General features: G+C 44.3%; 1 protein-coding gene across 1 annotated transcript; it reads left to right on the plus strand.

The window, feature by feature from the left end:
* The first annotated feature begins 3,203 nt into the window (after nt 1–3,203).
* On the plus strand, nt 3,204–14,798 carry psmb1 (proteasome 20S subunit beta 1). The gene is made up of 6 exons (XM_068045448.1): nt 3,204–3,391; nt 9,117–9,224; nt 10,933–11,014; nt 11,513–11,642; nt 13,284–13,390; nt 14,460–14,798. The coding sequence occupies exons 1-6, from the start codon at nt 3,297–3,299 to the stop codon at nt 14,643–14,645; spliced, it is 708 nt and encodes a 235-aa protein (XP_067901549.1). The 5' UTR covers nt 3,204–3,296; the 3' UTR covers nt 14,646–14,798.
* Nucleotides 14,799–15,409: the final 611 nt, after the last annotated feature.

Below are 15,409 nucleotides of genomic sequence, written 5' to 3' on the forward strand. Positions count from 1 at the left end.
TAATAAATTTTCTCGATAATGAATATATGTAACCTACAGAACAGAGCCAGTATTACAGACTCCATAATTCTCATTATTTTACCACAAATAAATGGATATGCAATATCGTTATCTAATTAACAAATGACTAAAATGCTTTGTGAAATAAAATATTGTGAGAAATGTTATTCACGTTCAATAAAATTATTTATGTTAAATGACACCCATAGTGCGTTGTCTATGAACTTTGGCAAAAAGTGAGTACGAGCTTTGATGTGCTGTCTTTCCAGATTTCTTTTGTGGGGCGGGGGCGTGGCATTTGCACAGAATTACACAAAATTTACAAATTGGAAATAGGCCGTCCATCCCAGCCAATCTGTGTCGGTGTTTAACCTCCACGTGAGCAGTAGTTCTAATCCCATGTGCCTAACCTGTTTCTATATCATTTAACAAAAGCAATGTGCAGTGGATGCTGGAAATCTGAAATAAAAACAGAAATTGGTGGAAACAGTCAGGCAGCGTCTGCAGAGAGAAGAAAATAGAGTTATCGTTTTAAGTCAATGCGATCCTTTAACCTACTTTTCCTCTCAATCAGCTATCTAAACATCTTGGTAAAAACTGAGATGGTTTCCATTTCAATCACTAATACTAATTATGCATTCCTCAGCCAACAATTCCCTCTGGAAAAAAATGTCTCCTGTTCTTCATCCTAACTTTACATTTAATCTTACATTTGAGAATGAAGATGCCCACAGCTGGCAGAACCATCAGTGAGGAGGATGAACCCCTCCATAGGATTGATTTTGGCTGTGGCTGCAGCCTTTCATTCTGGCAGTTTTTTCTTTGGGGCATGGAAACTCCGGCAGTGATGGCCGGTGGGGTGGTGGTGGAGTGCCTTCAGAAAATAGCACCTAAGTGGGGCCTTAATTGGCTGCTTGCCTCTCTGGAGCAGGCTGCCAATTTTATTCCCAGCCCAACCCAGGAAATTCCACCCTAAGGGGGAAGGCGTCCTGATGCGATTTCCCCCTATTTTCCAGCCCCGCTGCAAACCTAACTCCACAGGGCCGTAATTCAGCTCCACTGAGGGAATGTTATGCATGTGCTACGTTGTTGGAGGTGCTGTCTTGCAGATGAGATGTTAAACTAAGGCCCTGTGTCTACAGTGTGGTTTCAGAGTAAATAGGCACCACAGACATGGTATTTGCACTCAATTACAAGTGTCGTGAGCAAAACAAAGGCCTATACGTCACTTTCGTAGACCTCACCAAAGCATTTGACACCGAGCAAAGATGAATTTTGGAAAATCTTTGAAAAATTTGGATGCCCACCCAGGTTTCTGGCCATGGTGAAGCAGTTTCATAAAAATCAGTACGGACAAGTCAAGCAAAATAGTGACCGCTCGAGTCCCTTCTGAACCTCCAATGGTGTGAAGCAAGGATGTGCTGGCCCCAACCTTATTCACCATTTTTTACAGCATGATGCTGCAACGGAAGACTTGAAGGAGGGAGTTTACATACGCTACTGGACTGATGGAGATCTTTTCAACCTCGGGCGTCTTCAGGATCACACAAAGAAGCAAGAAAAAACTCATCCGTGAACTTCTTTTCACCGATGACTGCCCTCCTGTCCCACTGTCAGTCAGACCTGCAATGTATAACACGTTTTTCTGAGGTGGCACAACTCTTTGAATTCAAAATCAGTTTAAAGAAAATTGAAGTCCTGCATCAGCCTGCACCCCAAGAAGAATATAGACCACCAAGCATTGTCATCGAGGGAACCGAGCTGAATCAAGCAAATTACTTATTTTTGGAGCGCATCTCATTTGATGCCACCACAGACAAGGAAGTGGACAATAGACTCTCAAAAACAAACAGTACATTTGGCAGACTCTACAAACGAGTGTGGAGCAACCACAGCCCCAGAGCATGGACCAAACTCAAAGTGTACAAAGTCATCCTCACCACCCTTCTGTATGGCGCTGTGTCATATACGCCTTCTAGAGCACTTCCATCAATGCTGCCTTTGCAGCATCCTCAAGATCTTCTGGCAGGACTGCATCACAAACATTGAAGTCCTGGAAACAGCCAACATGATCAGCATCGAGGCCATCGCCCTGAAAAGCCAATTGTGTTGAGTGGGTCATGTTGCCCGGATGGACGACAGTCACTTGCCCAAGATTGTGTTGTATGGAGAGCTGACCACGGGTAAAAGGAACAGAGGGGCCCCATGCAAACATTTCAAGGACTCCCTGAAGAAGACCCTCTCTGTGTGCCACATCGAATATCGTCAGTGGGAAGCGCAGGCCATAGATCGTGATGCTTGGAGATGCGGGCTTTAGACACCTTTGAGACTGAGTGAAGAATCAGCATGAAAGAGAAAAAGAGGATAGATCCAGTTGTCCCCAGCAGCGACTACACCTTCACTTGTGCTAACTGTGGGAGAATTTGCCGGTCACGGATAAGCCTGACTAGCCACCGGCGGGTCTGCAACCGATGACTACGACCTTCCCAAAATCTTCATCCACAAAGAAGTGCCAAGAGATCTACATTCTCAGGATTTCAAACATCTCAAAACCACTAAAACAGATAATGTTATCTATTGTCACATAATTTTGTATGGGACTTTGTCGTGGGCCAATTTTCTGCTGTCATTTATAAATGTGGCAGTCAAATGTGGTCATTTATTGTTCTGTTTCCATTCTCAAAATTATCTGGCCTTCACCGAATAAAAACAGTCATGTTTCAGTTACATTTTCATCAGCAAAACAAATCACACACCAGGATTTCACAATATCTGGTTTTGGACTTTGTGGGGGAGGAAGGATAAAATGTACAATCTTGTAGAGGAGAGGGAATTTCCATCAATGCTTATGTTCTTCTTTCTTTTCTTTTGGGCCTCCTTATCTCGAGAGACAATGGATATGCGCCTGGAGGTGGTCAGTGGTTTGTGAAGCAGCGCCTGGAGTGGCTATAAAGGCCAATTCTGGAGTGACAGGCTCTTCCACAGGTGCTGCAGAGAAATTTGTTTGTTGGGGCTGTTGCACAGTTGGCTCTCCCCTTGCGCCTCTGTCTTTTTTCCTGCCAACTACTAAGTCTCTTCGACTCGCCTCAATTTTGCCAGATGTTCAAATGACACCAATGCACGCAGGCGCAGACGCTGTTTTCCCGCTGGGGAACATTAGGCGGAGGTACAGGTTTTGCGCATGCGCCCTTTGCCGATGCCTGGGGGAAGATTTTGGCTGTGACACAGCGGCCGCCATATTGGCAGTGATACAGCAACAGTGCGAGTGATAACTTTAGCTTCAGCTCGGGAGGGAAATGCCGCATTCGGACTGGTTTATGGGCAGCATGGAGGAGTACCAGCACTCGGGGCCCGTGCAGAATCGCTTCTCGCCGTACACCTTTAATGGAGGGTGAGTTGAGGCAGTTTCAAGCCAAGGTCGCGCGGGTTGTGGGGAAAGGGGATACTGGGCGGGAGCGATGAGATGGCGACAAGGGGAACAGGCCCCGGGAAGGGTTGGGAAAACAACAACAGGAGTTTGTTTGTGTGTGTGTGTGTAGAGAAACAGCCACAGGAGTGTGGGGTGGGGGAGAGAGAAACGGGCCACAGGAGTTTTGGGGAGGGGGAGGGGCGGGGAGAGAGAGAAACAGGCCACAGGAGTTTGCGGGGGTGGGGGAGAGAAACAGGCCACAGGCGTTTGGTGGGTGGGGGGAGAGAAACAGGCCACAGGAGTTTGCGGGGGTGGGGGAGAGAAACAGGCCACAGGAGTTTGCGGGGGTGGGGGAGAGAAACAGGCCACAGGAGTTTGCGGGGGTGGGGGAGAGAAACAGGCCACAAGAGTTTGCGGGGGTGGGGGAGAGAAACAGGCCACAGGAGTTTGCGGGGGTGGGGGAGAGAAACAGGCCACAGGAGTTTGCGGGGGTGGGGGGAAGAGAGAAATAGGCCACAGGAGTTTGCGGGGGTGGGGGAGAGAAACAGGCCACAGGAGTTTGCGGGGGTGGGGGAGAGAAACAGGCCACAGGAGTTTGCGGGGGTGGGGGAGAGAAACAGGCCACAGGAGTTTGCGGGGGTGGGGGAGAGAAACAGGCCACAGGAGTTTGCGGGGGTGGGGGGGAAGAGAGAAACAGGCCACAGGAGTTTGCGGGGGTGGGGGAGAGAAACAGGCCACAGGAGTTTGAGGGGGTGGGGGGGAAGAGAGAAACAGGCCACAGGAGTTTGCGGGGGTGGGGGGGAAGAGAGAAACAGGCCACAGGAGTTTTGGGGGGGGGGGGGAGAAACAGGCCACAGGAGTTTGCGGGGGTGGGGGAGAGAAACAGGCCACAGGAGTTTGCGGGGGTGGGGGGGGGAAGAGAGAAACAGGCCACAGGAGTTTGTGTGTGGGGGTTGGGAGTGAGATGAAATACATGCCCCAGGTATGGGGGTTGGGTGGAGGGAAAAGGGGCCCCTGGAGTCGGGTGGGGGAGGGAAGAGGAGCTGCTTCTGGTGTCAATCCTAATCTTGGTTCTAAGATAAGTTCAGGTCTATGTCGCATTTAACGAAACATCCATAAAGTTCACAAGTGCAGGATTTAAGAGTAAAAGGCAGTGCGTTAGCACATGGTCCCAGGCAATGTGTTGTGTCTGCAGCATGTATCAATGCCCAACTTTCTCTTTTTAGTTTCACCCATTTGGAAAAGATTCTTTCCACAGCAAACTACTTTTAAACACCAATGGTTTTCTCTGGGATCTTTTTCTGCAGTTTATGATGCGTGGATGTGGAAATTGTATTTCTTCTTTGGCCTCCTTATCTCGAGAGACAATGGATAAGCGCCTGGAGGTGGTCAGTGGTTTGTGAAGCAGCGCCTGGAGTGGCTATAAAGGCCAATTCTAGAGTGACAGGCTCTTCCACAGGTGCTGCAGAGAAATTTGTTTGTCGGGGCTGTTACACAGTTGGCTCTCCCCTTGTGCCTCTGTCTTTTTCCCTGCCAACTACTAAGTCTCTTCGACTCGCCACACTTTAGCCCCGTCTTTATGGCTGCCCGCCAGCTCTGGCGGACGCTGGCAACTGACTCCCACGACTTGTGATCAATGTCACAGGATTTCATGTCGCGTTTGCAGACGTCTTTAAAGCGGAGACATGGACGGCCAGTGGGTCTGATACCAGTGGCGAGCTCGCTGTACAATGTGTCTTTGGGGATCCTGCCATCTTCCATGCGGCTCACGTGGCCAAGCCATCTCAAGCGCCGCTGACTCAGTAGTGTGTATAAGCTGGGGATGTTTGCCGCCTCGAGGACTTCTGTGTTGTAGATACGGTCCTGCCACCTGATGCCGAGTATTCTCCGGAGGCAGCGAAGATGGAATGAATTGAGATGTCGCTCTTGGCTGACATACGTTGTCCAGGCCTCGCTGCCATAGAGCAAGGTACTGAGGACTCAGGCCTGATACACTCGGACTTTTGTGTTTACTAGGACACTAAAAGTTGATTAGTTTTTTTTTAGTTTGTGGGTGCTTTAATTTTGGACTTGTATGTTTATGAACAAAACAATTAAATGCTGGTTTCCCTGCTGCCCAGTGAGTTTTGTACAGACAGATATACTGTACTGTGGATAACAAAATTGGGAACAGGAGTCAGCTGTTCAGTCCCTGAAGCCTCTTCTGCTGAAAGTGAAAGGGTAGGAATTTTATTCCGTTGACTGCAATGGAACTGAAAATCAGGCACTGGTAAAGTAGGCGGCCAATCTCATACCTCCAGTTTTGTGCCTTCACCCGAGACAAATTTCTACCCTGAGAAGTTTTTTGTGCCTGTTTGTGGACATTATGGCAGTGGAGTTGGTTTTCTGGAAGGGTGAGATCAAATGGATTTTTTTGTACAAATCATTTCAATTATTCTATCAGCTCTACCAAAGCTGACACGGGTGCAATGGCCGCCTCCTGTGCTGTATCATTCTCTGATTCTATTATAGCACTACTAGCAACTGTTGTGTAAGGTAAATGCAATGTTTAGGCTGTTTCAGTAGTCCTTTTGGGAGATATGGATTTTTTTTAAAGTATGCTCTTGTAAGTGTTGGCAAGACCACATTTGTTGCTTATTCCTGGTTGTTATATAATTCATTGAGTCTCAACCACATTGTATGGGACTGGGGATATGGTAGGTTCCCTTATTAAGATATAAGTGAACCAGTTGAATTTTATAATAACTAAAACTTGGTGGTAATTTTCTCTGGTTCTGGTCTGTGGTTTATTGCATTCACTTTGATAACTTGCCCTCATAGGATTTGAGCTCACCACCTCTGGGTGCTTAAGAACTTTGAAGTGTCGACACTGTTAAAGCCACTATACTTGTATTTCTAATATAACTACTACACTACTTAAACCCAGCAAGTTTGGTGTAAGATGGCTCAGAGGCTGGTCTAATTTTAGAGTTTCTACACAAGAGACCAGTGGTTGCAGACACTTGCAAAATCCAACTGTCACATATTAGGATTTTCTTTTCCACAGAGGATTTAGAAAAATATTCATTTTAAATGTGTTTTTAAAAAAGTGAATTTTCGGATTAAAAGCAAAAGGCACCTAGGTGAGAGTTATGCTAGACCTATTGTTTCCCCCCCGCCCCCCCCCCCCCCCCCCCCAAAAGATGAAACAGTAAGTAATTTATTAGCCTCTCTAGGCAATCACAAAAATTAGCTCATTGTGTTTGAAAGTCCTTTGATCCCTGACTCTGAATGTCGAGATAAAATCAAAGAAACGTGAACGTGGACAGCAAGAAGGCTGCAACACCATCAGTAAAGGGTAAACTGAGGGCTTTTGCTGAGAGGGAGATTAGAGTTGCTGGAGGGTAGCTAGAAGCCATCTTGTTTAAGGTTACTCACTGCGGGCTAGAATGTGGCATGGTCTTTGTTTGGTATACCTGCCAAGAATGAGGCACATTAATTTTGTCATGAACATTGATTTTAAACTGTTACTGGAGTGAAGAAAGGACTTGTTAAACTGATTAACTGTGGCTGGAAAAGACATTTGCATGTTAACTGTGTTTGGAAGGACAAAGCAGCCATTCCCTATCACAGTCAACCCACAATGGACTTTGATCACCAGTCGTTGAAGGTGGGGGAGCGCGCATTCCAGGTTGACTGCTAAGATGGCTGAATACACAAATGAACATGGTCAAACCAGCTAGTCACTTGACTAACCTGCTGGGCAACTTAAGTTTTTTGAATTTGTACAAACCATTTGGGCAAAAAGCAGAATGCTCCTGGACTGAGAAGATCTCTCCTGGCTGGCACACCACAGCCTCTCCTGTCTGCCTGCTCCCATCTCTTTCTCTCAAGCCTCTGAATCCACATGAACCCCAAGAGAGAAAAGTCTCCTACAGCGAACAAAGTTTAAGAAGAATACTGGGCTCCAATGAAAAGCAAGATCTATCTACAACCAAGGACAGTGAGCTCGGAGAACCATAACGCAACCTCTTCAGATATTGCCTCAAACTTTTCCACTTTATTTTTCTTCTGCTCTTTTCTGTCTCTGTTTGCATGTGTGTATTCTCGTATGCACGCTAGCTGGGCGCGTCGTGTATCCATAGGCGTTAACCAAATTAGAGTTTAAGTTTAATACATTTCAACTTTTCTTTAAACCTAAGAAAGCCTGTTATGCTGGTTTCTTTGCCTTATAATTGGAAAACGGTGTGTTTAAAATAAAACCCTGTTACGGTAAGACCAGGTGAAGGCTGAGAGGGACTCCTAGACACCTTTCTCGCCTGGTTGTAACACCACGTTAAGTTTGAACTGAGTCCAGTCCAGTCATAACCACTGGATGAAATTAGTCTGGCCACAGCTGGAGTACTGTATGCAGTTCTGGTCACCGCTCTATGGGAAAGAGGTGATTGCACTAGAGAGGGTGCAGAGGAAATTTGAGGATGTTGCCTCGACTGGAGAATTTTAGTTATGAAGAAAGATTGGATAGGCTAGGGTTGTTTTCTTTGGAACAGAGGAGACTGAAGGGAGACCTAATTGAAGTGTATAAAATTGAAGGGTCTAGATAGAGTGGATAGGAAGGCCTATTCCCTTTGGTTGAGGCCTCCATAACCAGGAGGCATAGATTTAAGGTAAGAGGTAGTGGATTTGAGGGGAAATTTTTTTCACCTTGGGGGTGGTGGGGATCCATAACTCACTATGAAAGGATGGTAGAAGCAGAAACCCTCAACATTTAACAAAGTACTTGGATAGGCACTTAAAGAGCCATAGCCTACAAAGAGCTTGAAAGTGGGATTAGGCTGGATGGCTCCTGGTCGGCCGGTGTGGACACAATGGATTGAATGACCACCTTCTCTACTGCACGTTTTGATGAACAACTGTTCTATGTATTCACCTTTCTGTGAAATAAAGCAGCTTAATGATTTGTAACTGGTCTCATCTCAATAAGTCAGCTTCCACAAAAATAATACGTTCAACCTTCTTATAAGTGTGACTGATGCCACTGTACCCAATAAAATGTCTGGCAGACCGGAATTTGTAACAACTGGTAACTGGTAAAGTGTAAGTTAATGCCGATTAGCAGTTGTATGTTAAATCCTTCACTGTTTTGTGTTATTAACATACTTAGGAATAGGGGAGAAATGTGAATCGTAGAGAGCACATTACTTCCTCTGTAATATGAAAGATCAAGGTGCATAAATGTAGGGCATAGCAGCGTAAAGACTATCGGCGTCCTTTGTAGAAATAACTGATGCAGTATGGTTTGATGCTGTTATTATGTACTGCCACAGAATTGACTGTTGCATTTCCTACATTCACAAGTGACTACATGTCAAAAGTACTTCATTGGTTGTAAAGCATTTTGAGATGTGCTGAACTCAAAGAATGCATTATTTCAGTGCAAGTCTGACTTTACTGAGAATCACAATAGTGCTTCTCCAACCATATGCACTCAGTAAAGGACAAGGCATTCTTCGGAAAAATGGAAAATTACCCAGTCAGCTTTGAGAGGTGGGCACATAGTTTCACACTTCAGAAATACTGGAATAGCTTCTGTGTAAAGTTTATTGGAGCAACTATTGAAATGATTTTCACAGCAAATTCTAGCATAATCTGCAAACTAAAAGGCCACTTTTTTAATGTTTGGAATGTACTTCTGACACTTCTTTTTTCCCTGTCTTTATTACTGAAGAACTGTGTTGGCCTTAGCTGGGGAAGACTTTTCCATTGTTGCTTCAGATACACGACTGAGCGAGGGTTACTCCATTCACAGCCGAGACTCACCCAAGTGCTACAAACTGTAAGTCCAAAAAGCATTGTTATACACATGCAAAATATTTCGACTAACATTTTACATGGATGTTATCCCATGGGTTTTGATACTTCCATTTCTTAAATCAGTGGCTTTAGGTGAGAGCATCTCTGAAACTGTGACAAAGGTTTCTTTCTCCTTCATTCTTAAGAGTTTTGTTTCCTCCAAGTTCTTGTGCAAATTGTCACATTGTGCCTGTTTGCATAACATCCATTAACAGTTCTTGTAGGTAAATTAGTACATGAAGCACAGAATCAATATTCACATACTTACCTCTCAGTAGCTTCGTTGACTGAAGGCAAGACAAGGCCCGAGGTTCAGTTGTCTGGTTTGTTCTGTTACCTGGTGTCTGATAGGGTGACAAATGTGCTGCAATTGGTCTCCTGTCCTTGGATTTGAGAGTGGGATATCTGCCAGGGTTTCAGTTCCTGCTCATTATTTGGGCGAGGAGAAGACTTGAAATTGATTTTATGCAAGGCAAACACCCGTTTTATTACTTAGAACTAGATGTAAGCTAATTAATTTTCCTTTTAAACTTGCATTTAGAAATGATATTTATATCATTTCTATCTGACTTTAGGTAGGAGTAAGACAATCTTTGGGGTAGAAGTATATGAACTTCATGTGTGGCTTATATTTGATTCTCTTGATCCAGTTAATTATCCATTTTTCTTCCATGTTTTATGTCCATTTAATGGCTTAAGCTTACCTGCTTTCCACCCAGTGATTGGGCTGCTGAGCACTACAGAGATTAACCCAACGCCCACTAGCTTTCATGTCCACCGTACACTGGAGGCAGACCCTCTGGTCTGTACCAATTAGAGGGGGGTAGTTATGCCACAGTGTCTGGATGCAGGCTACCTGTAAACTAGTAACTCTTAGTTTCCCTTTTTTTTTTTAACATCCGTTTTTGGGCCTGTGCAAGCTAATCCTCTTGCTAAACAGTCGCAAAGGTTCTGGCTACTGAATAATTTCTCCTTTTCTGTCTCCCCACTGTTAAATGCCAAGCCAAATAGACAGCTCCAGGATCCAGCATTTGAACAGTTCCAGTGGTGGAGGCTGTGTTTCTCTCATTTGTATATCAGATGTGGCTCAGTTGGTAGCATTCTTGCCTCTGAGTCACAAGGTTCCGGCTTCAAGTCCTATTCCAGGACTTGAGCACAAAAATCAAGGCTGACACTCCAGTGCTGTACTGTGCGAGTGCTGCACTGTCGATGATGCTACCTTTCAGATGAGATGTTAAACAGAGGCCCCTGTCTAGCCCCTCAGTTGGATGTATAAGATCTTGTGGCACTACTTTGAAGAAGAGCAGTGGAGTTATTCTCAGTGTCCAGGCAATAATTTGTTCCTCAACCAACATCACAAAAAAAAAAATCTGGTCATTATCACATTGCTGGTTGTGGGAGCTTGCTGTGTGCAAATTGGATGCTTTGTTTTTCCTAGATTACAACAGTGACTACACTTCGGAAGTACTTCATTTGCTATAAAGCACAAATTTCCAGTGGTCATACAAGGCGCGATATAAATGAAAGTCTTTATTTGCATTTTCTTGTCATATACCCGTGAAAAGCCTAGACCACTATCGCTCTCCTTCATGTCACATGGTTTATGTTCCTCAGTGATTGTTCTGTGAATTATATTAGTATGGTCTAACCAGATTTCACATTAACCTCTTTTTGTTTAAATGTCCTTTTAGGACAGGCCAAACAGTGATTGGATGCACTGGATTTCATGGAGACTGCCTCACGCTAACAAAAATTATTGATGCTAGATTAAAGGTATTTACAAACTTGTACAATGCAACAGGTGACAGCTAGCTTGGGAATTGAAGTTGGGTGTTGAAAGTGCAGGCCAAGGCATTAATTGGTGAATATTTATTTGTGTTCATCGAGGTGAGAGATAATAAATCTGTACAATGGAGCATCTCCCATTTTAGGCACTCAGTGGCAGCTTCAAGCATACCTTGATCAGGTCTCGTGTGGCCAGTTGCAGGGTAAAGCTCCCTCTTACTCTCCCCGAACATTGTACCTTAGCCCAAACTTCTGAATTCTTTTTGGCAAAACTGTGCTCTTTCAGCACCTCTGCTATTCCCTGGCCTCCCTGTGGTTGTCAAATTAGAAGCAGGTTCATGGTGCTTTAAGATTGCTGGATTGGAAGTTGTAATTCTATATTGACTAAAACAGTAGGTCTATTTTCTCCATGGCTGTTAAGCTGCAAAGTTTCTTTTTGTAATTTGGTTACTGTTTTACTACTCTAATGATTATGGTGTGTTTCAGATGTACAAACATTCAAACAATAAGACCATGACAAGTGGGGCAATAGCAGCAATGCTGTCTACAATTCTGTACTCACGACGCTTTTTCCCTTACTATGTTTACAACATCATTGGTGGCCTTGATGAGGAAGGTGAGATGAATATCTAGCAGTTTCTGTACTATATCTCCTATTTTCTTCCCAGTCATGCAAGAATTTCACATAGTAGCACTGTTCATTGATCTATTAACGTACTATGCCAGCGAATGGTAGATCATGAATTGCTGCCTGTGTGTTTCTTCCCTGCATGTTCCTAACAAAAGGGTACAGTAATTGTAAAACATGTATTTTAGGCTGTTTACAGAATAGCATTGGCAAAGGCCTGGTTGCCTATCCACCTGCTCTCCTTGCTGCTCAGTACCTTTCACAATCTCAGGATGTTCCAAAGTGATTTACAGCTAATGCGGTACTTTTGAAGTGTAGTCAGTATTGTAACGTAGGAAACGTAAGAGCCAGTTTGTGCAAAGCAAGCACCCACAAACAGCACTGTGATAATGAACAGTTAATAATGTTGATTTGAGGGATACATATTGGCCAGGACACCAAGGATAACCCCCTTCTCCTCTTCAGAGTGGTACCATGGGATCTTATATGTCGACCAGAGAAAAAAGACGGGGCCTCAATTTAGCGTCTCTTCCAAAAGGCAGCACCTCCAACAGTGCAGCAGTTCCTGAGTACTGCACTGGAGTGTCAGCCTAGATTTTGTGCCCAAGTTTCTTGAGTGGGATTTGAACCCACAGCATTCTGATTCAGGTGAAAGTGCTACCCCCTGAGCCACAGGGGAAAAAACAGATGGGCTCAGCTATGAAGTGGCTGGAAGTGAGGTGTGTCCACCTATGTGTCCATATCTGTCATTTAGTTGAGTCAGTTAAATCTGTTCTTGGGGAGTTTTGATTAAATGCTTATCTCTGTGATAGTCTGTTGAATAAATATGCTATTTATTGTGATTGCTGGTAAGCCAGCAAATCTGGGTGCAAAATGAAGCTTCGAAGCAGCTGAACAGGCCACAAACAAGAAAGTGCTGGAAATACACAGCATCTGAGAAGGGCAAAGGTAAATTAACGTTTCTGGTGTAAATCCATCATATTTATTTTTGCCGTTTTTCCAGATTTTGCAGCTTTTTCTTGTTTGAACAGGTGTCCATCTTGGCTGTGGTAGCACTCTTCCATCATGAATAAGGTGGTCATGGGTTCAAGCCCCATTCTAGTGACTTAAGCACATAAGCTAGGATGACTGTCCAGTGCAGTACTGAGGGGAGTGCTTTTGGAGGTGTGTCTCCCATGAAATTAGGCCCCGGCTGCAAGCCTCGAATAGACATACGTTTTATCCCATAGTATGACTATAACAATTTAATAGGTTGTGTATTTTATTGCTGTTTGTGGGACTTGCTGTATGTAAATTGGCTGCTGCATTTCCCTACATTACAACAATGAATACACTTTGAAAGTACTTATTTGGCTTTGGAGTAGTTTGGTACGTCTTGAAATCGTGAAAGACACTATATACAAATGCAAGTTATTTCTCTTACTGTTGACTTTCTACAGAATCATTCATGCAACTTGTACAAATGGAGTTGAACTCTTCATTTACAATCGGATTTATGACCACTTTCCAATATCAGGCGTTAACCAATTATAAATTAACTTGCCTGTCTTGAATGACACGGGAGAATAAATGATAAATGTATTCATTCATGAGACACATTGAACATGTTTTCCAACTTTTTAAATGCAGGGAAGGGTGCCGTGTACAGCTTTGATCCTGTAGGATCCTATCAGAGAGATGCTTACAAAGCTGGCGGTTCAGCCAGCGCCATGCTGCAGCCACTTCTGGACAACCAGGTAACATCTTTTGACCCAATAGCACACTCCTTAACCATCTCTAACAACCTGCACAACAAAATAGAATCTGAGGTGGGGCTCGATGTCTGAGCCAGATTCTGCTCCTACTGGGGAGTTCTATTTGATGGGAATGTAGATCGTGACATTCAAGTGCCAGGCAATGACTGTCTCAAACAAGATAGAATCTAACCATCTGCCCTTAACATTCAATGGCATTACAATTGCTGAATCCCCCACTGTCAACATCCTGGGGGTTACCATTGACCAGAAACTGAACTGGAGTAGCCATATAAATACCGTGGCTACAAGAGCAAGTCAGAGGCTAGGAATCCTGTGGCGAGTAGCTCACCTCCTGACTCCCGAAAGCCTGTCCGCCATCTACAAGGCACAGTCAGGAGTGTGATGGAATACTGTCCACTTTCCTGGAAGGGTGCAGCTCCAACAACACTCAAGAAGCTCAACACCATCCAGGACAAAGCAGCCAGCTTGATTGACACCCCATCCGCAAAGATTTACTCCCTCCACCACCAACGCACAATGGCAGCAGTGTGTACCATCTACAAGATGCACTGAGGCAACACACCAAGGCTCCTTAGACAGCACCTTCCAAACCTGTGACTGCTACACCTAGAAGGACAAGGACAGCAAATGCATGGGAACACCACCACCTGCAAGTTCCCCTCCAAGTCACACACCATCCTGACTTGGAACTATATCACCGTTCCTTCACTAACTCTGGTTCAAAATCCTGGAACTCCCTCCCTAACAGCACAATGGGTGTTCCTACCCCACATGGACTGCAGCGGTTCAAGAAGGCGGCTCACTATCACCTTCTCAAAGGCACTTCGGGATGGGCAATAAATGCTGGCCTAGCCAGCGATGCCCATATCCCATGAATGAATATTTTAGAAAAAATTTACCTGTCGACAATAAAACAACTCTTAACTTAAGACACTATTTTCCAACAAGTGTTTTTGTTTTCTCACTCAAATTGCACCTCAATTATCAGCTAACCCAGTGAATATTTGGAGGTGGCGAAAACCCTAATTTGCTGCTTTTTCTTTGCCAGATTGGATTCAAGAACATGGAGAATGTGGAACATGTCCCTCTTACACTGGAAAAAGCCACACAGTTGGTAAAAGATGTTTTCATCTCTGCAGCCGAGAGAGATGTTTACACTGGTGACGCTCTGAAGATTTGCATTATTACGAAAGATGGAATCAGAGAGGAATTGCTGCCTCTTCGGAAAGATTAAGACAAAAAACCCTTCCTGTTCAGAACAATCTTATTGTTGATTTGAAGTTATTTTCCTTTCACACCAGTAATGCTTCTGAATGTACCTGTGCTAGCAAATGCTTTTGTATGCTTTGTTGTAATATACTGAGAAATAAACTATCACACCACTAAATTGAACGTGTTTTCCTTTTGCATTTCTAGGATAAACTGTATTCATAAAGGCTGTTTGTAACAATGCATTGCATTTGAGCATGAAATGGGTTGTCAGATTTTCCACAGAAAATTACACTTTTTAACCAAATTTCTTCCCTTAGTCCTCCCCCAAGGGCCAATCCTCCTCGCTGAGGTATGAATGTCACTGGTACCAGTTAACTTCTAACTCCCCGCAGGATCAAATGGGGAATTTAGAAGAAACTTCTTTACCCAGAAAATGGTGAGAATGTGGAACTCGTTTCCACAGGGAGTAGTTCAGGCAAATAGTATAGAAGCATTTGAAGGAGATAGATACATAGGTGCGGAAGGATGGAGGAGGTTCAACTGGAGCATAAATTGCAGCATAGACTGGCCTGTTTGTGTGGTATATTCTATGTAAGTTGCGCTTCATGTGAGTCTGGGCAGTGATTGGCCAGCTGTTTAACCAGGTAAAGTATCACAACCAAGTGTGATCTTGCACACAATGTTCCCATTGTACCCTAATATAAAGCAGTCATCTGATTTGGGTAGATACTCGGCACCCTTTTCTATGTGGCATCTCATATTTCCTTATTCTTGGTGTCAGAACTG

The sequence above is a fragment of the Heterodontus francisci genome, chromosome 13 (genome assembly GCF_036365525.1).
Source record: "Heterodontus francisci isolate sHetFra1 chromosome 13, sHetFra1.hap1, whole genome shotgun sequence".
Lineage (NCBI taxonomy): Eukaryota > Metazoa > Chordata > Chondrichthyes > Heterodontiformes > Heterodontidae > Heterodontus > Heterodontus francisci.

Excerpts from the sequence above, each read along its gene's own strand:
- psmb1 (XM_068045448.1), top strand. The coding sequence starts at position 3,297 with ATGCCGCATTCGGACTGGTTTATGGGCAGCATGGAGGAGTACCAGCAC. Across the intron at positions 9,225-10,932 it reads TCACCCAAGTGCTACAAACT|GACAGGCCAAACAGTGATTG; the intron begins GTAAGTCCAAAA and ends ATGTCCTTTTAG. Across the intron at positions 11,015-11,512 it reads TTATTGATGCTAGATTAAAG|ATGTACAAACATTCAAACAA; the intron begins GTATTTACAAAC and ends GGTGTGTTTCAG.